We start from the raw sequence: 26,207 nt of genomic DNA, 5'->3' as shown, positions 1-26,207 counted from the left end.
ACAAATGCTGTCCAAAAGTTTGTGATAGCCGATAGTTTGATGCTGTCCTTAGTTTGTGAACACACTAAGGATGCTGTTTACGCGGTTGATAGAGAACTTGTGAAATTTCTGAGAGCAAAAAGTATTAACTTGCAACATATTCATTATGTAAGTGATGGATCCACATCGCAAATCAAAAATCAGTTCACAATTCAGAACTTGATTGGCCATAAGGAAGAAATAGGTATGCCAGCTGACTGGGGTTTTTTTGAGACTTCGCATGGCAAAGGTGCAGTAGATGGTGTTGGGGGAAACATCAAACAACAGGTTCTAATGGAAGAATATCGAGGATGGTATGTCGTAAACTTGGCAAAGTCATTTGCAGAAGCCGCAGCAATAATAACTTCCAAATCAGTGAAACCAATGAAGATTTCATACATCTCAAAAATGATCACTAAAACAGCAAGGATTTGCAAAAAACGCTGGTCCACTGCACCTCCAATTAATGGCATTCAATCTTGCTATTATACATAGTGATTAAAGCACATAAATTACATAATTTTTTATTGAATATTTCAATACATCAGCGTCTTGGCTTTCGAATGAGCTATTGTTTGCCATGGTGAGACAGACATTGGTTGGTGTTTATATAGGATTTCTCCAGAGCTCTACCGCGAAAAATTTTACTGGTATAGTCTCGAAAATTGTGACGTCACAATTCTCATATTCGTTGTTGTGTGCTCTTACCGCTTATTTATCAACTACGAAAGTTACGATAATGACGCTAGTGGCAGGCGAAGGTAGGACAACTCCAGAGAACGAATGAAGATGACAAAGGATTCAGTGTCATTAGTTCTCCATGTACATATTATTTCTATGATGAGTACCTCAGACTCCAAGAACCATACTATATTTTCCCGATGATATTATTCACTAGCTCTTTATTTTTAATGCAATGTTAAGGTACCTCATGGATCTAAAGCATGCTGTCATTAGGTATATACACTCAGAGCTCAACATCTAAGTATCCCAATATACATTAAATAATTTGAGATAGGAAAAAATTAAGAGCAAGAAGTTCAGCAAACAAAATGTATTACGTCAAGACTCTCACTCGCAACTCTGTTAGCCCCAACTTATGCCTCGAAGGTATGACCTCTATAATTTACATGTACCTAAAAATGTAATAATATCACATTTCTTTGCAGATAATAGCCATTAGATAGGTATTTGTTACCAGATTAGTTTGGTCTTTAATTATTTTATAAAGAATACATCGGTTTGAGATACATTTTGAGAGAATTGACATACAAGCTCAGCACCGAAACACTAAGCTCGTTTATCGAGGTTTGATTATAGTTACATTAAATATTAATTGTAAGTGATAATCGCTTTAAAGATGTAGTTGCGTCAAAATTTAAGTTGATCTTAAAAGAAAGCATTTTTTTTTCTCTATCAGTTGATATGTTGTTTGTTGTGTTACGCGATCGCATTGCCAAGATATTTGAAGAATAAAACCGAAAAAATCTGATCACCGTAAAAACGCTCAGGCCACAAAAACGTGCCCAGCCTCGCCAAAAATGATGTCACGCGTTTGGCAACCTCTCTCTATCTCTCGTATTCACATCGGCTATTTGCGATAAAAGTCTAGTCTTACGCGGCTCTATTGGCATATATCTTATTTTGTATTTGCTCGTGTTGGCTAGAATAAAATTTTAAATCCTGCCACAGATGCATTATTATGAATGTTTCAAAGGCCTCAAATAACGAAAATTGAAAGTTTGTTCTACTCACTTTCTCCAAATGTTGTGTAAGCATTTGGGTACCGACTACCAATTCTACCGGTCTACGGTAATTCTGTCTAGTCACTTTATGTAGAACGCGGTCTTTGTATCAGCACAGTTCTGCAGCTACCCATACAAACGATATACAGCCTCCCATAAGCTCTGCCCACATTATGTCGCCTATTACCTATTGCCTACGTACTAGTTTCTTACTAGTATTCTTACCAAATACTAAATAATTGAAATAAGCAAGCCACCTCTTTGAAAAGAATATAGACAGGGATAGAGTTTTAAGGATGAGAAGTCTGCTGCAAACTGGATTTGAACTCACATTCTCCAGTTCTGCGGACACCCATATACCATATCCGATTCACTACAATATTCTGCAAATCATGTTTTGCATTATCTTCAACAATATTATTTTATTATATAATTTTTACAAGCAAAAATATTTTCATCTCGGCATAAAGCTTTTATTAAAAATATTCATCAAGACGTGGCCACTCACATAGTATTAGCTGATACAATAAGACAAATTCATCTACTGCAACAAACTCAAACAAAACATCATCCAGCACGCATTCAAGTCTCGCTTTCTCCTTTATGGCAGTTTCCACACAATGACAAAGCTTCTTCGGCTGGTGGGACGACATAAACATTCTGTAATCAGTAAAACAAGTAAATGTAAACAAAGTAGATGCATTATATATGTCATTCATAGATATGTCATTCTAAAGCGTATCTATTGACAGCTTTCAAATTGGGAGTTAAATAGATTGCGAGTGTAATTTTAAAAACGAATAAACATTTAATAAAGGCACAAGTACGCCAAGCCAACGATTCGAAGCTTTGGTTCTGGAAATTAAAGATTTGCAATGATCAATCAATTTTACCCACTTCCTACGAGTGAAAATAATTTGTAATCATGACTCTAATTTACCAAAGAAAATTCGAAAAAAATATTATAGCTAGGTAAAACGGCAGATAAGCTATGAAACGATGATTGGAGATAGCAAAGAATTATCATTTTATTAATTAGTATATGTATTTATGACTATAAAAAATATTACATTTACTAAAGTATAGAAGACTCTAAGTTAATTTACCTCCATTCTGTCTTCTTCTGCAGCAAAACGCTGCTGACGCCTGTCAGCTTTGGCCATAGGCTGTCTACTCTAATCTTTTACTAAAAGTTGCTCAGATAACTCTGAGTAGCGGTCGCTCGAACTTGAAGCCATTTTAAAACTATGTATAACTTAGTAATTGTTGAAACGCGTTGAATCAGTAACGATGAGAATGAATTCTCTAGCGATGAGAATCTTCGAGATCACAGACAACGCGTTTTACGAGTGATAACATTTATTACGGCCTATAAAAATTTCGCGCTCGTGATTGGCTAACGAAGCGACCTCATATTTATCGCTTGTGGTTTCGTTTCAGATAACAAGCTTGTGACGTCACGAAATAGCCACCCGCTGGAACGTGAGCTTTTTAAAAGAGGGCCTCATTCAAACGCATATATCTCTGGACAGGGTTGGTCTACAAAGACAAAAATGGCATCAAATTGTAGCTGATGTTTTAGCCTTTTACGGGTCCTAATTTCATTTTTGACGCAACTACATCTTTAATAGTTATTACTATCAAAATATCACTAGGACAGTTTAGAAATTTCCATCCTTTAGAACAGTTTCTCTTTACAAGCAATTAAAACATTGAAACAACAACAACATTAAGCCGCGGAAATGTCAACTATGTTTGTATTTCCTTCGCTAACCATGCTCAACTACTACAGTAATATTTCAACTTACGAGTGCTCCAACGTACAAGAAACTTGAGATGCGAGCCAGCTTTTAAACAAGTTTCAGCACTAACATACGAGCCATGTTTGAGATACGAGCACGTGAGTCAGTTGCCAAGTATGCCGGAGGTGTTTTATGAGAACCGCATCACTCTGTATCTTTTAACTGCTCAGGTTATACTTTAGTACTGTGTTTTTTTGTGCACGATTTTCAGTGCAGAATTATGTGAATTAAAAGTACTGTGCGTAGACCGAAAGTTTGCCAGTAAAATGAAAGATGAAATGCAAAGAAAAAGCTAATGATAACAATTATTAAACGGAAAATTATTGAAAAATGTGCGAAGTGTGTATGTGTGATTGAGCTAGCTCAGCAATATGACAGAAATACATCCACATTTATCAAACAGAAGGATTAAATTTTGGGCATTTATTTAGTTCCCAAAAGGACTAACCATAGTTTTCAAACGGCGCAGCGGTTTTTACGACCGCTGATGGAGAGACTGCGCAGGCATTGGATAAAAGATCAACAATTGGCCGGTGACAGCGTAACTGAACGATGCTATGTGAAAAGGCCGGTGCTATCTATCAAAACTATAAACATTCGGACAAGTTGGCTAGTGGTCGTACATTAACCGTTTGGGATGACACCTGTGTTCGTCCTAATCGCAACATGTTGAAAGGGCGACAAAGGCAAACGTCCTTAGATAGGTTTATCTTAAAACGGCCGGCTAGTCATGAAAGCGAAACAAAGGAAAAATTAGCTAACCAGCGACAAACTTCAAACTACCGTATGAACGCCGAAGAAATTTTAATTACGTTAAGTTAAAAATGAAAGTTTGCTTTTGGTTTGCTTCTAAGTTTGTCTTTTAAGACTTGGATAAAATCCAAATTTATCAAAGTCAACTGTTGTAATGAAGGATAACTTATATCTCCCTCTCTTGCAAATGCTAGCATTAGCTGCTATTGTATGTATTTAATTTTACATTTTAATTAATCCCACTTCCTTGCATTACTTTTTATTTGTTGCTTTTTAAAAGCTTATGGTAAGTTAGAACAATAACCAACATGTTCTTTCTGTTACAATATCTTGTTTTGAGTGTTCTATTTGCATTTTTTAGAGTATGGAAACCAATCAATATATATTTAATTGTTCTGTATATAAATAAATTGCACCAACATGCGAGTAAATTGACATAGGAGCTCAGTCTCGAAACGCATTAAGCTCGTAAGTCGAAGTATGACTGTACTGTATATTGGTCTATTTAACCAGACAATAGATGAAGTTGTATAATAAATCCTGATTATACACGTTTTGTGTAGGCCATTCATGAAGGATAAACTAGAGTTATGCGCTCTTCAGTACAATCATGAGATACAACTTCTTAGATTGCAACAGTTCTCATTGTTGCTACGCAGCGTGTACGCATCACAATGAGAAATGAGTAGCATGATCATTCTTTAGGAAACATTGCAGATTATTGCAGCTTGTGTGTACAGCGATTAGTAAAACTTGTAAAATGAACAAACGTAAGAGAGCATCGTCTTGCGTTAGCGGGTAAGTAACAAGACGTGTGTATGCAGCGTGTTGACATGGCTGAAATATTTAGGACAAATACTTGAAAGGTTCTTTTGAGGTCAAGTACGATCCTGGTAATATAAGGCAATCAGCCAGCCAGTTAGAAGGCCATGTCAATAATAAAATTATGGTTGACCAGTTCTATAAATATTCATAAAAGGAACTGATACTATTAATGTTACATCAATCTATACTACTAGTTTATTCTCTAACCATCAACATGGCTATGAAAATTATAGTTTGGTTGATGAGCCCTTCGAATTTTAGGTTATTTCTCAGCTTTAGCAGGTAGAAAATTAAAAAGAAATAGAAATGTATCACTATGTCTTAGCGATCACAAAAGTTCTCTAATCATTGTGGCTTTTAAGAAGTAGACACCCGTTCATCTTTAGGTGTTCATGGTGATAAAGAAACCTGTCAGATTGATGTTTATTATAATCATCCACTGATGCATTTAACATATTTTATAACAGCTGGTGTGCATTTTTAGGGATTATTTGGATCTGCCAGAAAAAAGAGGTAGAGCAGAAACTACGAAAGTTGGAAATTATTGGCTATACCGGTAAGCTTGGCACTGCAGAGTTTAGTAAAGTAAGAAACCAAAGGTGATAGCTTACGTAGATGGAACCATTATTTATCGATGCAAATCTTCCAACTTGTCTTATCTAAAGTCAAATTAATATCAATTGTTTTGTATGAAAAAGTTGGTATGCATAAACATATTAACAAGAGTATCAGTCTTAGGTACTTGTAAGTTTAAACTAAGAATATTATACAGTCGACTCTCCTATTACGCAAAACTCCTACAATGTAAATACCAGATAACGTAAAAGATTTTGTAAAGATTTTGATTTGTGCTATGTAAAAAATTCCAAATAACGCAGTGACAAGTGGGGCGAGTTTTCAAGCTCGATTTGAATGTTAATCAATCCCTCCGCACTTGGAAAAGAAAAAATGGTAAAATGATGTGCTTGTAGAGTTATATCTATTACCTATAGAGTGCAACCTCGAGATACGATATTGATCCGTTCCAGGGTTGGCATTGTATGGTGAAAAATTTGTATGTAGGGGTATAGAGACCATTGTAATTATACAATGCAAACGTCCCCTGGTAAAAATTGTCAAAATTTTATAAAGATGTGTACATATTGAAAACTAGCAGCAAAATAGTATGTTAATCCCACGACCAAACGAGCGGATGCGATGTTTGAGACTTTTTATGATAAATGCATGTGCACACAACTTATGAAATGTATTCATCAACAATGAGACGAACCCTTGCCTCGAAATTTCATCAACAAATTTAACCATCGTTTTGTAGAGTCGTTAAAGTATAATAACGATACAAAACACATATATGCCTATATAAATATGTTACCAAGTCTTTGTAAATTGTCGAAATTATCTTAAAACTTACCCATCTGAACGGATTATACACAAATAGACAAATTAATTTGCCTGAAAACCTTAACAAATCGCTTGACAAGCTTGGTTTAATAAAAGTTAAGACCGGAAATTGAAACGCCGAGCGACAGAGAATAGAACGATCAAGTCGTGCGAATTTCATGGGAAAATAACGTGCACATTTCACCAGTCCATAGCATTGTCGAATTACCGAAGGTTTATGTAATTAACGTAGGAGTACTGAAATCGTTTCGTTTTTGCCGATTTCAAAGTAACTGACATTTTAGACACTTTGAGTACTTTGGTATTCTAACTGATGTTCAACGCAGTGTAAGTAAAGGAAATGACGATTATTTTTTTCTAACGATCTTCATGAAGTTATTACAATAATTAATTATATGTTTGGATGACTACAGAACAATGACTACGTAGTACAGATTTTCGAAAAATCAATATAAATATCACAACTTTTTGATATTGCTAGCCATGACGTTTTGAAATGTCAACAAAATTTTGCATTGGTTTTGTATTATTACTATATTAATAATATTGGTTATTCTAATAATATCAGTGCATTTTACTTCTAATATTGGCCAATATTGCATTTCGCCTATTGCAGGGGGAGAGATATAAACATATAATCTTTTTCTTTCATTATTGCTATTTGTTGAATATAATAACACCCAGTACATTACAGCTACCATTGCAGTTATCCTATTGCACTGCAGTGCCATTTGACTGCTAATATTGCATTTCTCAACCATCAGTACCTTGTCTTTTTTTCCAATATCTCTTTGGTCATGGGCTGTATGTCAGTGGAATTTCTAGTTTTTTTTTGGTTGAAACCTTTTTCAACCTAATTCAATAAGAAAGGCCAAGCGATGCAGTTATCGAAAGCGGCTTCTCGCATACTTGACCATTAAATGGCTACTCAAGAGAAAAATGAAATTTTATTTGCTATTTAGAACGTACATACATTGGGAGTAACGTGGCTTTAGCTAGTACATGTAGCGAGTAAAGCAGAGAGGAGGCTAAAACGTATTAATGCTAATTATGTTGCTGTACACTTAAAAATAAATTTAATATGTAATGAATTGGAATTTTTTTAGCAGGTTAAAAGAAGTTGTACATTTCTGTCCAATTTTTCTACAGGTTTAAAAGAAAAAATTGCTGGTGCAATGCAGAAAATTGCTAGCTAGCTAACGCTTGTAAAAGGATTCATAGAAGGTGGTACAGTAGTTTTTCTTGTATGAAATGTGCACAAGAATCAATGTAACCATACCTACAAAGTTTGTACATAGTTATACCCTAGAGAACAGGGCCATATGTTACAATGATATACGTTACACACGCATTGTTTTATGTACCAGTCCACATCAGTAAATTAAACACTTGAAATATTTTTCCGTTGTACATGTAGGTTTTTCTCTATCTTTTACTTCCTCGGCCCTCACCTATACTAATTGGTTGCTCCTCTTGAATGCTGATCGCGTGCATGGCCTTCCAACTCCTTCAAATCGTCAGTCGTAAGCTCCTCCTTGCGCTTTAAGTAGGCTCAGGTTTCTCGAAATCGAAGTTGAAGGTGCACGCCCCCTATCGATTTATTGTACAACTACCGAAATCTCGGTCTATAAGACCAGTGAGATTGATGAGTAAAAGAACAAAAGTTGTCGATGCCAACCAATAATACTGCGGTTAAAGTACAGTCCATCAATTGAAAAAGTTAAGTCAAGGTTTTCCTTTTTGTAACTGTAACTGTATTGTATTTAGTGTATTTTAAAGTTTATGATCTGCAATAAAATGCAAAATTATACTGTGTGTACCAACTATGAACTATTTTACTGTATTTCAACTTTTTATCACGAATTTTATCCTTCAGGATTTCCTATCTTCACTTTCACTATAAAATTTAGCGTGTCTGGTTGAAACCTTTTTCAACCTAATTCAATAAGAAAGGCCAAGCGATGCAGTTATCGAAAGCGGCTTTTCGCATACTTGACCATTTAATGGCTACTCAAGAGAAAAATGAAATTTTATTTGCTATTTAGAACGTACATACATTGGGAGTAACGTGGCTTTAGCTAGTACATGTAGCGAGTAAAGCAGAGAGGAGGCAAAAACGTATTAATGCTAATTATGTTGCTGTACACTTAAAAATAAATTTAATATGTGATGAATTGGAATTTTTTTAGCAGGTTAAAAGAAGTTGTCTATTCCTGTCCAATTTTTCTACTAGTTTAAAAAAAGAAATTGCTGGTGCAATGCAAAAAATTGCTAGCTAGCTAACGCTTGTAAAAGGATTCATAGAAGGTGGTACAGTAGTTTTTCTTGTATGAAACGTGCACAAGAATCAATGTAACCATACCTACAAAGTTTGTACATATTTACACCCTAGAGAACAGGGCCATACATGGCGAATGATATACATTACACACACATTGTTTTATGTACCAATCCGCATCAGTAAATTAAACACTTGAAAATATTTTTCCGATGTAGGTTTTTCTGTATCTTTTACTTCCTCGGCCCTCACCTATACTAATTGGTTGCTCCTCTTGAATGCTGATCGCTTGCATGGCCTTCCAGCTCCTTCAAATCGTCAGTCGTAAGCTCCTCCTTGTGCTTACTTTAAGTAGGCTCAGGTGTGATCACAGAACTGATTAAAGAAAGTTTCATGTAAAATATCTCAAAAAGGGCTAATAATAGCAATAAAAAGAAGTGGAGAGACAAAAATTGTTTAGAATAAAACAATAAATAATGAAACATCTTGACCAAATGTATACTGATCTACATTTGTAATCTCGGAAGCTGTCTAGTCGTTATGTGAGAAACAAGTTCAAAGGAATGCAAATAATCGGAAGTCCAAAATTAATGAGAGTATAGAGACTCGCCAAAGGAAATAAATCTAAAGTTATAAAATATGTACTACAAAATAATAAACTAAATAATTTTAATATATAACTCACATAATTTAAGTTTGACTAGCTATGTAATTTTATTTGCGCACTGACCATCTCTTGTATTACCAAATCTAAGCTTTAATTCATATGATATTGACATTACGTATGTAGCCTACATCAAGTCACTCACTTGTTCCAAAAAGACATAGCCACAACAGAAATTTCCTTATATCATTTAATTGATTTGGTTTTTTGCAACTAAAGTAGTTTTTCAAATTATTGTACCTACTGGGTTAGTTTCAATGCTGTTTGACAACGGAAAGTATATATTATTAGTTGTTTGAGCTGTAGATCAATTAAACAAAATATAGATATGTTTTTTTAAGAATAAGTGCTCTTACATCTAACAGATTTGACATGCAACATAACTGAGATGGATTAGCCTTGCATGACAAGGTTTGACTTTATTAGAATTATTTTATGAAGCAACTCAACACTTACTTTCAGGAGTGCCAAAGAAGAGTTGTGTGCACATGAAAGAAGACGACCTGAGAAAAGAGGATGGTCTAGGGAGCTGTATGTACACTATATAATTTACCTGTCATTAAAATTTTACTAACAAAATTCGGTAAATTTATTTAACCTTAACATTCATAGATGACCAAGAGGGCTTTATTCGTGCAGACTGTGGTGGTAAAGGTACAATCTCAAAGTTTGCTTAGTCATACTCCGCAATAAATCGCTCAAAACTTGTCATTGCTGTGTTAAATAGAATAGAAAAATGGAATGATTGGAATTACTAAAGTCAGTATCCGTCGTAGTGGGTTCTTTGTATAAATACATTACGCAACCGCAGAGCTCATTGGCTTGTTTGTGTACGCTGTTGGTCAATATTGCCTGTACATTGTCTTTATTGTCCCATCATGCTTTGTGATATTAAAATTATTCAGCGGAAATAATAAATAATGTATAAATATAATATTTTAGGGACGATGAAGTAGAGGCTTTTGAAGAAAGCTGTGCCAAAAGATCACGGTCATTAGAACAGTAAGTCTATATTTATTAAATACTAAGTGAATGCGCGGGAAACAACATTTTTTTGCGGAAAAGATTTATTTTTATTTAACTCATACAACATTTACCATTGTTCTTTGTCTGACCGAGCGGAGAGAGAATTCAGTTGTTATTCTTAATTCAAACCTTTCAATAGTTATAAAGAAAATTAGACTTCATTGAAATTAATAAAGTATTACGTAAAAACTGGTGATAAAGAAAAAATAATGGTTTTGTTTGTAGCGCACAATATATTATTGGTAGCTGTTTAGAACAGGCGCAAAACTTTGGATCCGGAGAAAAGTGTCCACAAAATCGCATTAATAATGAATCATTTATATCAATATCAGTTAATTCTCTCGTTGTCCATTTTCAAAGCTCTTCGTTTTTTCGGTAAAACTTTGAAAGCAGCACCAAAGCAATAATCAATAACGGTCTCAGGCTAGTAGTAGCTCTCTGTTTAACATTGTCTTTCTACGTAGCCTATATTTATATAAAACGGATTAAATTTATGATGGTAGATGAACTTTCAAAACAACGCTATAGAAATAATCACTGTCTCAGGTTAATAGTGCTTCCTTGCTTCACGCAGTCTTGGTACTACGAAGTGCATGTACATATATAAAAACGGTTTAAATTTACGATGGTAGGTGGAACTTTGAAAGCAACGCCATAAAAATAACTGCTAACTGTCTCAGGCTATTAGCAGTTCTTTGTTTAACGCGGTCCTAATACTTCGAAAGACGTGCGTATAAAAACTGGCTCGCAGGTTCTGGACCAAAGGTTACGCAAGCAAACTTTTACGCGCTGAATTTGTGCTAAATGCAGAGCATAAAAGTTTTGCTCTGCTAAAAAAGTAGTTTGGACGCTAATATCGACTAGTCCAGCAGTGCAGAAGAAGATTGAGGCGAGAAGATATGGTGGAAGGTATTGGACAACTAGAAGATGGTCATTCCATCGAAAGCAACAATCAGGACGCAGCTATCCGAGCAAACGATGGAAATATTTTTGTTTAAAAAATGTAAATTTTTGTTTCTGCATGTAATACAAGTGTGGTTCGTTTATGTTATTTATGTTCATGAATATATATATTTGTATTGTTTGATAAATTATTGTTGTATAACTTGTAAATATGCAGATTTATAGCATGTTACTTAATAGCAATCTTGCGGCTATTTTAACACAGCTTACAATGGATCCGCGCTAATAACTCCACTTCCATTGCACACATAATGCTAGTTTGGCTGCAAACTGCACTCACTGATACGCTTGCACGTTTCAGTGAGTGCAGTTTGATCAGTTTGTTCCTACTTGATCACTTATTGAAGATGATGCTTGCTGGTGCAGTGTAAATGCTGGTGTAATGCAGAAAATTGCTCGCGAGCCAACGCTTGTAAATAGATCCAGAGAAGGTTGTACAGTAGTTTGTCTTGTATAAAATGTACCCTAGAAGGCAGGTCTTTAGCAAGTTCTAGAAAGTATTGTGGATTCATTAACTATCTTGAGTAGCTAGTATATATGAGTTACATACATACGATGATTTGCATTTACGTCGTAAAAAAACAGGCCCGCCTGCTTTCTACTACAGACATGATTAAACAAGAAAATAAAACATAAAATCAAAATTAAATAAATAAAACATGAAATGAATAAAACATGAAAAACACGCCTCACAAAAAAGATAAATTAGTAATATACATTATACATGCGTTGTACAGTATTGTTTTTATGTACCAGTTCTTCCCAGTAAATTAAACACTTGAAATTTTTCTGCCAATGTAGGTTTTTCTGTCTCCTCTGATCTTAAATGGAATATTCTTACCTCGCTCTCAAACCGCTTTTTTTTCATTTACTTTACGTTTTTACAAAAACATTATTAGTAGCTTTTTGTAGGAAATTTTGTTCTCTTTCAAATGGTGTATGATGCAACAATCAATTTTAAAGCGACTGCCAATGGGAGTTGTTTTGTTGATTAATGTTGCGGCCTCTCCATTATAACTTATATAAAAATAGTAGTAGGCGTGGCCTGTTTGTTTGGAATCGACCGAGATCCCATATACGCTTCCATTGGTAGCGGGACTCTATGAAGCTATACGGCTCTGGCCACTACTAAATAGTTGCTTCAGTTGAATGCTGATCTCGTGCATGGCCTCAAACTCCTTCAAGTCGTCAGTTCTAAGCTCCTCCTTGTATTTGCTTTAACGATTTTCTTGTTTTTAATAACAATAATCGCAATCGTTAATTGATTGAGACCAATTCCTTGATTGCGATGATTCCTTTGGCAATATTACCATTATGAGAGCCTTCTTTTTACTTATGACCTCCAACTTTGTTGTCATAGAAATCATGTTTCCTTCTTTATGTAACGTTTGTGTAAGTCTCAGATTCCATAGCTAACGAATTAAATATAGACTGAGACCAATGCCCATTTGTCAGTTTATTTATCAATGTTATATTAATGTTATCAATAAGTGCCGAAGGTGCATTTTGTGTGTCAATGTGTAGCTAGGCCTTTACTTGAAACTGTGAGCATCCGTGGAGGTAAATCTACTTGATAATGGTTATGTAACAGGCATTTCTTAGACAGTAGAAGAGTATATACTACTATACAAAGATTTGTCTGAAGGTCTCTTCATCAAAGCCTTTGTGTATTATTACAAGTGTAAGTAGACATCATGTTACTTATGTGAACTGTTTGTATTTTAAGAGAGAAACCTCTTGACCTCAGCCTTGCAAACCCAGGAAATGCTTTGGAGATTATACTAAAGAGCTTTGAGCTTACATCATCAGTCAGTAAGTTTAATCTCCATTTGTAAATTGAAAGTGTAGATGAAGCCGTTTAACACGGAGAAACTTACATGTTGTGAAAGGCAGAATATTGAATGTAGCCTCCGAAGCGTAACTAATACAAGCCTGAGGGTTGTACAACAGCCTTGAGGTATACATGTAATAGATTCTTAGACATGTAATGAGGCCTTTGTCGTGCAATGCAGCCTTAGCAGTGTAATATAGCCTTAGTAGCTTAACATTACCTTAGAAGTTTCATATAGCCTTAGTAGTTTAACATGGCCTTAAAAGTTTCATATAGCCTTAGTAGTTTAACATTTTCATATAGCCTTAGTAGTTTAACATGGCCTTAGAAGTTTCATATAGCCTTAGTAGTTTAATATAGCCTTCGAAGTTTTATATAGCCTTAGTAGTTTAACATAGCCTTAGAAGTTTCATATAGCCTTAGTAGTTTAACATAACCTTAGAAGTTTCATATAGCCTTAGTAGTTTAACATAGCCTTAGAAGTTTCATATAGCCTTAGTAGTTTAATATAGCCTTCGAAGTTTCATATAGCCTTAGTAGTTTAACATAGCCTTTGAAGTTTCATATAGCCTTAGTAGTTTAACATAGTCTTTGAAGTTTCATAAAGCCTTAGTAGTTTAACATAGCCTTAGAAGTTTCATATAGCCTTAGTAGTTTAACATAGCCTTAAAAGTTTCATATAGCCTTAGTAGTTTAACATTTTCATATAGCCTTAGTAGTTTAACATGGCCTTAGAAGTTTCATATAGCCTTAGTAGTTTAATATAGCCTTCGAAGTTTTATATAGCCTTAGTAGTTTAACATAGCCTTAGAAGTTTCATATAGCCTTAGTAGTTTAACATAACCTTAGAAGTTTCATATAGCCTTAGTAGTTTAACATAGCCTTAGAAGTTTCATATAGCTTTAGTAGTTTAACATAGCCTTAGAAGTTTCATATAGCCTTAGAAGTGTAATACAGCCTTAGTAGTTTAACATAGCCTGAGAAGTTTAATATAGCCTTAGTAGTTTAACATAGCCTTAGAAGTTTAATATAGCCCTATGAGTTTAATATAGCCTTAGGAGTTTAATATAGCCTTAGTAGTTTATTGTAGCCCTAGATGTGTAATATAGCCCTAGAAGTGTAATATAGGCCTAAAAGTGTAATACAGCTTTGGGAATGCAATATACTCTTTCAAGCCACCCTTTTTGTGGTTTGAAACGGAAAAAAGGTGTTCTCTTTCTTCCTCTATTGATTATTCTCCAAATTCAGTTGCAGTTTCAATAGTCTAACAGAGATTGTAAACTAGATCTTTAACAGTTGAGCCACAAAACTGCTAGGTATAAATTTCCTGAATCTTACTTCTTCTAGAATCCAACCAAGAAGAGGAAGGGGAAGAAATGAAAAAGGAAAGACAGGAAGAGGAAGAACAAAAAGAGGGAGAACAGAAAGAGGGAGAACAGAAAGAGGGAGAACAGAATGAGGGAGAACAGAAAGAGGGAGAACAGAAAGAGGGAGAACAGAAAGAGCAAGAACAAAAAGAGGAAGACCAGATAGAGGAGGAAGACGATTCTGAGGAAGACGATTCCGAGGAAGAAAGCAGTTCTGAAGAAGACGATTCTGATGAAGAAGACGATGATTCAGAGGAAGACGATTCTACGGAAGAAGATGACACTGAGGAAGATGGAGAGGAGGAAAAGGAGTGAGCATAGACACTTTATAATTTTATTTATGAGCTTTGGTTCAGTGGTGCATCTAACAAAAACATTAGTAAAAATATCATCAATTTAACTCATAAATTAATCGATTTGGCTGACAAATATTATCGCTGATGCTCAGTGAACTATGTACGGTAGTTCCGACAGTCAGTTATATCAATATTCCTTGTAGTCACCAAGGTCATGAAACAACCTTCATGTCAAATAACCGATCTCACTTGAACTGTTACTAAGATGCAATGATTATTGTCGCAAAGGTAGTTTCTTGGGCTATATCTTCGCTCCATTTAAGCAACTGCCTGGACTGTAGCGGTTATGTGCTGTTATAAATTCTTTGGATACCTAGATATAACTGACAGTTATCCTTTTATAAGACCTTCAGGCTATGAAGAGCTATTCACATAATTTACTGGATTAGAGATTTTGCTACTTCACAGCGTGTAAGAGCTGGTGATAGACATATGCATAAATAGGTGACACGAAAAGGATATACGGAGGACTTGCAATTCTTGGAAAGTTGTTTCACATCATGATATCATTCACTGACAAACTCCTAGTAAACTTGCGGTATACTTACTAGAGTGTTGATATTTAAATTTAGATGGCAGGAGCTTCCTCTTAATTTGAAAAAAGAAAACGGAGATATCACTGAGCTGAGAGAGCTCTTCGGTAAAATGGTAAGAATTTTTAAATACTATCAGTAATGCTTTTCTCTTCGTTCTAACTCGTGTCCTCTCTCTCTTTTATGTTCGCTCTTCTTTGCCCTCTCCCTTCTTGCCTTCTCGCTAGTTTCTTCCTCTCTCCCACGCCCTTGTTGTCTGGATTCATGATTGCTAGAATACAAAGTATTTGAAGACCACATTTCTACCTGCTAAATAAAACCCCTGCTAGATGTAAGTTTGCTAGGTACTCTGTTCTTAGCGTCTGGTTGCAATTTAAAAATATTATTGTAAAGATGGTAGTCAAGCCATAGTATATGGTGACTATTTGCTCAGGAGTACTTAAAGTTTTGGGCTTCATGGAGTGGATAGCCATAATGAATCATCTCGTGGCTATTTACTTCATACTCATCAGTTGCTCCAAGCTAACAAAAAATTTTAGAAAAAGCCACACCCTTCACTAAAAGAACCTGGAAGAGTAGCCTGTCATCAAAAGGCTAGTTGTCTGTCTGTCTGTCTGTCAGGAAAACAACAATATCTAGAAGCTAGATTAATCTGTCATTGAAATAACGTCATCATGAGATAATCTAAAGGTTTACTTGCAACATGATTTACATTACAATTATTTTGTATCAAAAGGTTTACTATCTCTTGCTCTGCTGTGTTGTAGGTGCAAAATATGAGGAAATGTGATTACATGCTCTTATAAGCTCAAAAACGAACAGTTAATCGCAGCCATCACGAAAACGGCGTAGTTTGAATTCTCTTTATTTTAATGGTGCTCTCAAACATTGCGGTTATGGTTTTGACACGTGATGTTATCACGTGAATTGAAAGTCCAATAAGAGGTTCAATGTAAAATGTCTCGTAGCATAGTTTATGACAAACACTTTGGGTACTCCCATAAAGCCCTATCAAATATAGATGCTCGCTATTTTACAGTTTTGTTTCGGCTTGGTCTAATCATCTAGTCACAATTTGATCATGTGACCCATACTTCCTGTCAAACAGCGCGAACAAATTCTGCAGCATTTTATCGACTATCACAGGTGACCAACAGGCTCTTCATGTTTATCAGAGGATGATATGCACTCCTTCGAGCTAAAGTTAAAAAATTGAAGGATTCTTTGCGGTGGGCATCGAGATATCAGTGACCAAATAGACAGCATTGCGATGATGATGAAATAGACGCGTAATGACACTAGACGTGGTTTTATTGAATGCGTGAAGTATATTTGTGCCAATATTTTGAGAAATGCGGTTGCATGAATGTGTAAACGGAAGTTATCGTGTTCGATTACATCCTATTTGAGCTGTTTTGGAAAGAGATTCCTGTCTACAGCGTTTTTGTGATAGCTGTGATTAACTGTTCGTTTTTGAGCTTTCAAGAGTTTGTAATCACATTTCCAGGTATTATGCACCTACAACACAGCAGAGTAAAACATGGTGAATCTTTGGATACCAAATAACTGTAATGTGAATTTGGTTGCAAGTCAACCTTTAATAGGTTAAATGCTGTTGTGATGATAAGAATTGTTGTTCACCTGAATTAAATTTGACTATATCAATCTTAGCTAGTTCAAATTTCTATTACTATCACACAAAGATTCTCTCTTGAAATTGAAAGTGTTGAAGTTGGCTATAAGAATACCTTAGGCATGTAAAGTTTAGACTTATCTGTACTTGCCAGTCTAAGCACATCGTTTTGGTTTGGTTTGATTTTTATTGCGTAATAATAACATGACAATATGAGTAAAAAAAATACACAGAGTAGCAATAGGACATGCCAGATAGCCAGAGGCTAGAGTCAAGGCAGCCCCAGCAAGCAGTAGGAAAAGAAACAGAATCAGCGATAAGCGCACACTCCGGAGCACCAGAGTCAGGAAGGACAGTCCCAGGACGCCCACAGGCGCTCTACCAACTTCGCCTTCAGCTGACCCGGAGCAGAGCCCGCACAATCACTCAAAAATTTATTATATAATTTCATTGCACTAAAAAATATCGATCTCTGTCCCTTAGAAGACAAACACTTTTTCAACTTTAATTGATTTTTACTTTTTAAACGGGTATCTTGACAATGATCTATCATAAAATCTTGCAACTCTTCCATGGGGAAAGAATTTGTTAAAAACATTAGCAGGCGATACTGGAATAAAATTTCAATTGGCATTATTTTTAAAATTTAAAAATTTTTGGAAACTGTTTGATTTGGTTTAAAATTGAGTATTATTCTGATTGCCTTTTTTTGCATGATTAAAAGTTTGTTTAAATCAGTTTTGTTGCCGTGGCCCCAAAACTCGATTCCATAAATTAAAAGAGAATAGAAAAAACTGTAGTACAATTTGATCATGGTTGATTTGTCTAGGTAGGGGCGAATGAAACGTAATATTAGTAATATGTAATTAAGTTTTTTGATGAGACTTTGGATGTGTTTTTTAAAAGTCAAGTTGTTGTCTAACGTGATACCTAAAAATTGAGTCGAATCTTTGATTTGTAGTTGAGAATTGTTTAAAGAAAGGCTTAGATTATAATTTTGAGTGTTTTTAGACGGATTTTTGAAAACTACTTGAAATGTTTTACTGTTGTTTAAAATGAGTCTGTTTGATAGGCACCATTCATTAATAATATTTAATTCCTCTTGGAGTTTAGAATTATCTGTTGAAAATATATTGGTGTCATCTGCGAATAAAATACAATCCAAAGCAGGTGCAGCATTTACTAAGTCATTTATAAAAATTAAAAATAAGAGGGGTCCTAAAATTGATCCTTGTGGGACACCAATCGTAATTGCCCTCATTTGCGAACAATCAGTATCTGTTTTGGTAAATTGAAATCTATTTTGGAGATAACTTTGAATAAGAGAGGAAGACTTTACACTAAAATTGTAGTAAAAAAGTTTGTCAATTAAAATTTTGTGATTAATCGTATCGAATGCCTTTGAAAAATCCAAAAATACGCCCTGAGTTATATTACTTTGATCTAAATTAGTATATAAAAATTCCATTAGACTGTTTATTGCTGTAGTGGTGCTTTTACCTTTTCTAAAACCAAATTGTTTAGGCGACAAGATGTTATTGGTTTCTAAAAAATCCCGTATTTGCAAAGACAAACATTTCTCTAAAATTTTTGATAAAGCAGGAAGAATGGAAATGGGCCGGTAATTAGATGGATCTGTTCTATTTCCTTTTTTAAATAATGGAGTCACGCGAGCTATTTTTAAACAATTTGGGAAATTAGATTGTTGTATAACAAGATTTATAAGATGTGTTAAAACTGGAATTAGGACTAGTTTATTTTCTTTTATTGCACGGAGAGAAATCCTATCATAGCCGGTTGCTTTAGGAAGACTGAAAGAATCAATTATTTGCAGTGTTTGGTAGGGGTCAATTATCTGGAAGCTAAAGTCAATATCATTTACACAGTTGTCCATAAATTTAGAAAAGTGAATATCGGAAAGTGGCAACTCATTGGCCAGTTTATTACCAACATTTACGAAATGATCATTTAAGGTCTCAGCTATATCTTGCGAGTCTGTTAGGAGTTTTCCATCTTTGTTTATGCTTGTTGGGCTATCTGAATTTTTAGAGTCTCTATTTAACAATCTGTTTATGAATTTCCACTTTTCGTTTTGATTATTTTTACATTTATCAAATTCTTTTTTATAGAATTTAGTCTTCGCAGTTTTAATTTCATTTGTGACTAAATTTCTGAAACTGTGGTAAGAGGTGTGGAGCGAAGTATTGAAAGGTTCTTTTTTGCATTTAATGTGCAATTTTCTTCGCTTATTTATCTGTTTAAGTAGATGGTGATTCATCCAAGGTTTTAAAAAGTTGAGCTTTTTCTGATTTGTGGAAATTAATTTTTTCTTCCCAGCTATTTTTATTAAATTTTGGAACGACAAAGAAAAGGATTCAAAGCTTTTGTTAACATCAGAGCAATCCATTATCGCCCGCCAATCTTGTTCAGCAAGCTTAATTGCTAGCTGATCATAGTCAATAATGAAAATGGATAAATTTGAACGCTTGGGAATTTTGATTTTAAACTCAATTGATGCAAAAACTGGTTGATGGTCAGAAATATTAAAATCTATTGTTGCAGAGTTTATGTTAGAGTCAACCCGGTTAGTTGCTATGTGGTCTATAAGGCTATTTTTGGTACTACCTAGTCTTGTCGCAGTTAAAATTGTGTTGCAAAAACCATATGATGTTAACAAGTTTTCATAATTGAATGAGTTTATGTCAAGAATATTTTCGGGACCGAGATCGATATTAATGTCACCTACAATTATTGTGTCCGGTGGTAATGTGGGGATCAAAGCTCCGAGATCCTCCAGAAAAGACGGCAGAGCGCCCGAGGGCGCCCTGTAGACTGCCAACACCGAGAAAATCCGGCGCCCCGAAGAATGCACCGACGCGAACACCGCTTCCGCCCCAGCCAGTGTAGCCGCCAAAACTCTAGCCTCAAAACCATCTGCCACATACACGCAAACTCCTCCACCTCCTTCATTTGGCCGTGAACTGCAAAGCAATCGATAATTTTTTAAAATAAATTTGTTAATATATGAATGTTCACCAAGCCAAGATTCTGATATAACGATAAGAGAAAAGTTAACATTCAGATGAGCCAAAAAAAGTTCAAATTCAGAAAACTTGTTATGAATGCTGCGAATGTTTATATGCAGAATGTTTATAGAGTTTTTTAGTACTATGCTCTTCAATGCATTAGGTTTGATCAAAGCGCTATGATGAATATTTAGTAAATCAGGTGTATCGTCGAAGCCTGGTATAGTTGCGCTAGTAATAGAAAAACCACATTAAATTATGGAAATGATTAGTTCAAGTCTATCAGGTCTTTGTCGGAAGAAATTTTAATTGCTTCTGAAGTTTTTTCTTTACGCATGAAAATGTTTCCATGATAGGTCCAAGCATATTTATAATTTAAGTCTCTTTTTTTACATCTGACTTTATAAAACAGCTCCTGTGTTGTTTTAGGCAGCTGTTCATTGATGAAGATTTTGTCTGAGTTTTCATATCCCAGAGACTTCGTAGTAATTGATTTTTTTACCATACTCTTTCTTCCATCATAGAACGCATCTCTTGCAGACATCTTGTTGAATTTTATAATAATTGCTCTCTTAGGATTTTCACCAGACTGTTTGGTTCGGAAAATTCCGTCAATGTCTTGTTCATTATAGCTAAGGTCAAGGCTGTCAGAAAGTTTCTCAATAATAGCGTGAAGATTTTCCTTATTTGTTACTGGAATTCTGTCTAGAATAAGTGATTTGTTGAATTTTTCTTGTTCTATGAGTTGGATGGATTTAGAAAGCTTTGTCAACGAGCTAGTAGATGGTTGCAGGTCAGAGTAATCTTTCTGCAAGTCGCACAATGATTTTTTAATGCTTTCAATTTCTTCGCCATAGTACGTCAAGGCTTTAGCTTGCTGCCTTTGTTCATCTTCCAGGACGGTGACACGATTACCAATACGATCCAGATGTTGACATATGCCGTTAAATTTATCCTCCATCCATTCTTTTGTTAGATCAAGTTTACTGTTGATGTCGCTAAGGGTAATGCTATCTTCAGTGATACTTGATGTTTGTCGCGTAATGTGCTTTTTGTTCGACATTTTGAAGCCTTAGATCATCGAAAGGTCTAGTAACTGGATTATTTTGTCTACACCACAATTATAGTTTATAATGGCAATAATAATAGTTGTTTGATACCAACCATTTCCACATTTTACTAGTCTAAATGTTTAGTTCATGATTGTTAACTTCGCACATGAGACAGAATGTTGTAGAAGCTACATTCAGTCAGTGTGTCTAATCGTACATTATATTTTCCATTTTATTTTAGAATATCGGGACTACCGAGAGACAAAGTAAAAACGTACGTTCACTATAAGTATATCTATATATATATAAATCTCAGTGTTTATCTTTTGACCTGTCATCGCTGTGTCCAGCTGTATAGCGATTATAATCTATCGATGAAATATGTCCACAGTATTGGAATTTAACTCGCATGTGCAAGCATGCAAACACGCGCACTTAAGCACAATGCTAAGCCGTTCGTATCTGATGTAGCACGCCTATGGTATCCTTATCACGACCAAAGCCAAATATGTACGTTTTATTATGAATTAATATTACCTTTTGCGTTAGTTGGACATTTTCACCAATTTTCAGTGTTTGCAGATAGCTATTTTATTATCATGTTATTGTTACCCTAGGACACTTATATTTCACTAGTATTTAGTTTCGTGAGTAGCATACAGAGTAAAATTTCGCTGCAACTTAATTTCGCAGCTCTGATGAGTGTGAAAATATAGTAATGTGAAAATAAATGCAGTGGAACAAACATCATTAGATTCCTCAGGTCCAGTTCACTGGTACGAAATATTTTTCAATTTGGGACTACAGTACTTTTCAGACTATAAAACGCACCTCTATATAAGGTGCATCTGCTTTATTTTCCAATAAACGATAATAAAACAATACATAAGCCGCACCTTTGAATAGGCCGCAGAACTAAGGACTATGCTTTTTAATGTGGCAGCAACTTTCCTGTTTAAAACGGAACAGTGGAGAACGGCACCGTTTCGTATTATCCTACGCTTTTTAACTTAGTGCCTAACGGGACAGTACCATGAGGCATTGTTTCGTATTTTCTTTCACCGCTAGAAGCCACTAATTGGAGATTCCCGTTAGTGCGCCCTAGCGGTTAAAGAAAAAGCCACAGATTAGCCGCACCCTTATATAAGCCGCATAGCTCAAATCATCAGAAAAAAGTAGCGGCTAATAGTCCGAAAAGTACAGTAGTTTTTATTTGTGAACCACAGGTAGAAATGTGTAGGTGATATCAATAATGCAATTTGATCACTTGCTGCCATTTGTTTCCTGGACTATCAATGACATCAAGGTCCCTGCCGTAGTGACCTATGTGGTACCGATATTAGAATTCAAGTATTTATAGCACGCGGTGGCCATGGCTCCAGGTTGTTATTGCTTTTGGTTGGTAATAAAATTCATCACCACAATAATTATTATTCAATTTTATGACTTTCCCTATTAGACTGTCATTCTCATCAGTTACAAATTCAATGACTAAACTAATATCATCATCTTCCTAATTTGTCTAGGCTTTTCCAAAAAAAACTTATTATCTTAATTTGTTTTGCCATGCTGCTCAGTCGGTGTATTAGCTATAATGAGTTTAGCAAAAATTACCCAATGAGCCAACCACACACGAAACTTGCCTGCATTTCTAATATGACAATTTTATTGTGAATATCAATGAACAAAGCCATTTTATTTCGCGTTTTCGCTCGTTCGTTATGATAGTTTAGTTTCGCTCATGAAATTTTCGCGAGAGTATGTTGCCGCGAAAATGCGAAAGTTAGATGCCGCGAATACATAAGTGTCCTAGGGTATACTGCATTAGCAAGTTCACTGCTTTCTGTCTTATAGGAAAGCTTGAATTGCAAACTTCTTAAAGGGTTGCATCTGTAATTACTGAGATTCTAATAATCGGATTACCGTACTTTTCGAACTATAAACCGCAACCCTACCCTATATAAGCCGCATGTCCTTTATTTTCCAAAAAACGATAAAAAAACAATACATAGGCCGCACCTTTGTATAGGCCGCAGAACTCAGGATGGTACTTTTTAGCGCGGCATCAACTTTCCTGTTTAAAATGGAACAGTGCCTAACGGAACAGTACCGTTAGGCATTGTCTTGTATTTTCTTTCACAGCTAAAGGCACACTAAACGGAGATTCTGGTTAATGCACCTCTGGCAGTGAAAGAAAAAGCCACAGAATAGTCGCACCCTTTATAAGCCGCATAGCTCAAATCATCAGAAAAAAAGTAGCGGCTAATAGTCAAAAAAGGACGGTAGTAGGTTTTATGATAACCCTGTAGTTGTTGAGAGTTTCATTTACACTTTTTATCTATTAATCTACCTGCATGTGAGTCTCTACTAGTACTAAATAAGTACATTGCATCTTGTCATATGTGTTGCAGACTGCATCATGTATATAGTAAAATGACTTTTAATGTTTGAACATCCACATCGCTTGCTAACCTTTTTTTTAATTTATGCTGAAGTTATAATTATTTTTAATAAATCTTTTTTTAATAAATATTTTTAATAAATATTTTTGAGTAGATCAAAGGAATAAAATTTTCCATTTTAGAAGATAGAGAGAGGCACATTTGAAAGCCCGCTTAATTAGCTTTTACAATAGGTTGTATGTCTTAATGCACAGACAGCAGTAATATGCACAGCGAATGACTCTAAACTACAATTGTAAAATGGCAGGCCTGGGTAGACAAATCCAACTTATACCCTGTGTCAATCAGTTGCTAGCCGGTATTAGTAAGCATGGTTCACAACTTTAATGACGTCCCCTTCTCAGTAGTAACCAACTTTTATAGAAGGAAAAAAGCGACCTCATCAAAGTGTTGTTTAGACTGTTGTGTTAGACCTTTAGGAGTTTAATATCACTGGTGTCCTTTTTTTAGGTGAAACCTTGGTGGAGAGTTCCTAGCATAATAAAAACCTTGAAAGCGAGTAGCGATGGTTAGACAACAGCTTCAAGAGATTGCATAATGGAAGTTTGATCATTTGTTGATAACGCCAGTCATGAGAGGGGAAGATGCCAATTGGGGAAGAAGGAAAGATGCAAGTAAAGTTGAATGCAGAGGCAAGATTTGGGGAGAAAGGTTGAATTTAAGGAGTGATTCATTACAGTTATGGCTAAACATAATAAGTCAGGCAAATGGAAATTTAATTTGCTGCATAATCTAGTATTCGAGTCTCGAAGAGATATGTCCCATTAAAGGTCAGCGAGCTAATCAGGCAGCAATAAACATAAAAGCTAGTGTTTTACAAACCATTTAATGAGGGAACTGTAAAAATAGCAGATCCAATACTATAAATGGCCATATTCCATCAGTCAAACCCGCCTTCTCTCAGTCAGCCAGAAGGAATGAATTGCTGGAGGCTTCGTTGACATGCGCCTGCCATTGGCGCCATGAGAGAACGGCCGCCATTAGAGAACTTGAAGAGAATATTTTCATGAGTGTAAAGGAAATCAGGCGACATGTTATCATCAAAGTAGATGATCGGAGCATAGCTGATGAAATGCACATTCACTAGGTTAACTTCATGAGTTTCCAGATCGATGTCGCATATCATTTTATTTAGTAGGATAATGAGACATTTCCTATCTGTAAATAAAAAACTGCCTTATTTATTCCTAACTGCTTGTACTTCCTGTAAGTATAGAGTGTTAGAACACTTCTTGTTATTTCATTTAATTTCTTATTATATATATATTACGTGTATATAAAGGCATCTGCTCATTCATAATATATATTATATAAATGTATATTGCTATCCGTATGCATATATACACCACCATTGACAGCCCCCCTAATTACACAAACAAACGGCTATGCACACCTTCGTCAAGTAGACAAGAATTTGACAAAATGGAACAACCTTACCAAAAGGCACTAAAACAAAGCAGTTATAACCACCAATTTCAATATGCAACAGAAACAACCAACAAAACACAATTGAGAACACAAAACAATTTGGTACACCTCTCTATGCAGGTAAAATGTTGTAACCAACCTAGGAAAGAAATATTTTCAAATAGTTGCCAGATCTTTTTATACAGAACACCCTTGCACAAAATTTTTGATAAACGTGCTGAAAATCAGCTATTTCTGTATACATAGAACATAAACCCGCCCACATAGAAAACAATGAACCAAACGGAAAATGCAATTGCAATACAAAAAGACAAATGCCAAATAAATGACAAGCACACCATCAAAAAAAATTTATGCCGCAAAGTAACAAATAAGACAAATGAAACTTGAGCCATGCATTGGATGGTACGCATCAGAATTTAAATCCAGATACAACAACCACAAAATTTCATTCAATCAGAAAATTGAACAAAACTAAACAGAACTTGGAAAAAACATGGGTATTTGGAATGACATCGATGAAAACTTTGAGATAAATTTAAAAATAAAATGCTCATGGCCAACACGAAAAAACATTGCAACGCTGCAAATTATGTCCAGGAGAATAATACCACGCCTCACTGTTGTATCATGGGATTTGTGGGGCTCAGACTATATTGGCCTCTGTGGTCGAAGCAGTTGCTGGTGGTGACAGAAGTTATGGCGAATAGATAAAACCAGTGGATTAGCTAGCATTAGGCAGTATTTGTTAGTATTGTCAGTATATAAACAAGTGGAAAAAAAGACAGACCCTTTTATGTTACGACTGATGTACATATGTAAGTAAATATACATTTATACAACATGGCGCGGCTTACAAAAATTTGATTTTTTATTTGTTTTTGGTAACGAAAGATTGTGGATGCTGGTGGTGAAATAATTTAGTTTCTTTCCTTTAAAATAACCATAATTTACCAAGTAGTACTGCGTTTCCTCACTTTCATGATAAAGCAAAGAGGATAAGTCGCTGCACAATTTATCAGGACCCAAGGTGGTCAATTAGTG

The 26,207-nt window shown here is 35.2% G+C and overlaps 1 protein-coding gene across 1 annotated transcript; it reads left to right on the top strand.

Moving 5' to 3' along the window:
* Positions 1–225: 225 nt before the first annotated feature.
* On the top strand, positions 226–24,943 carry LOC137407077 (VID27-like protein). The gene is made up of 8 exons (XM_068093683.1): positions 226–332; positions 9,949–10,017; positions 10,429–10,488; positions 13,202–13,287; positions 14,654–14,984; positions 15,602–15,677; positions 21,515–21,547; positions 24,186–24,943. Exons 1-8 carry the CDS (start codon positions 226–228, stop codon positions 24,246–24,248), a joined length of 825 nt encoding a protein of 274 aa, XP_067949784.1. The 3' UTR covers positions 24,249–24,943.
* Positions 24,944–26,207: the final 1,264 nt, after the last annotated feature.

Source organism: Watersipora subatra, chromosome 10 (genome assembly GCF_963576615.1).
Source record: "Watersipora subatra chromosome 10, tzWatSuba1.1, whole genome shotgun sequence".
Classification (NCBI taxonomy): Eukaryota; Metazoa; Bryozoa; class Gymnolaemata; order Cheilostomatida; family Watersiporidae; genus Watersipora; species Watersipora subatra.
The sequence above is the reverse complement of the archived record's forward strand: the minus strand, read 5'-3'. Positions and strand labels throughout refer to the sequence as shown.

Coding starts and splice junctions, on each gene's coding strand:
- LOC137407077 (XM_068093683.1), top strand. CDS start 226: ATGCCAGCTGACTGGGGTTTTTTTGAGACTTCGCATGGCAAAGGTGCA. Junction 14,985..15,601: donor GATGGAGAGGAGGAAAAGGA/GTGAGCATAGAC, acceptor ATTTAAATTTAG/ATGGCAGGAGCTTCCTCTTA. Junction 15,678..21,514: donor GAGAGCTCTTCGGTAAAATG/GTAAGAATTTTT, acceptor ATTTTATTTTAG/AATATCGGGACTACCGAGAG.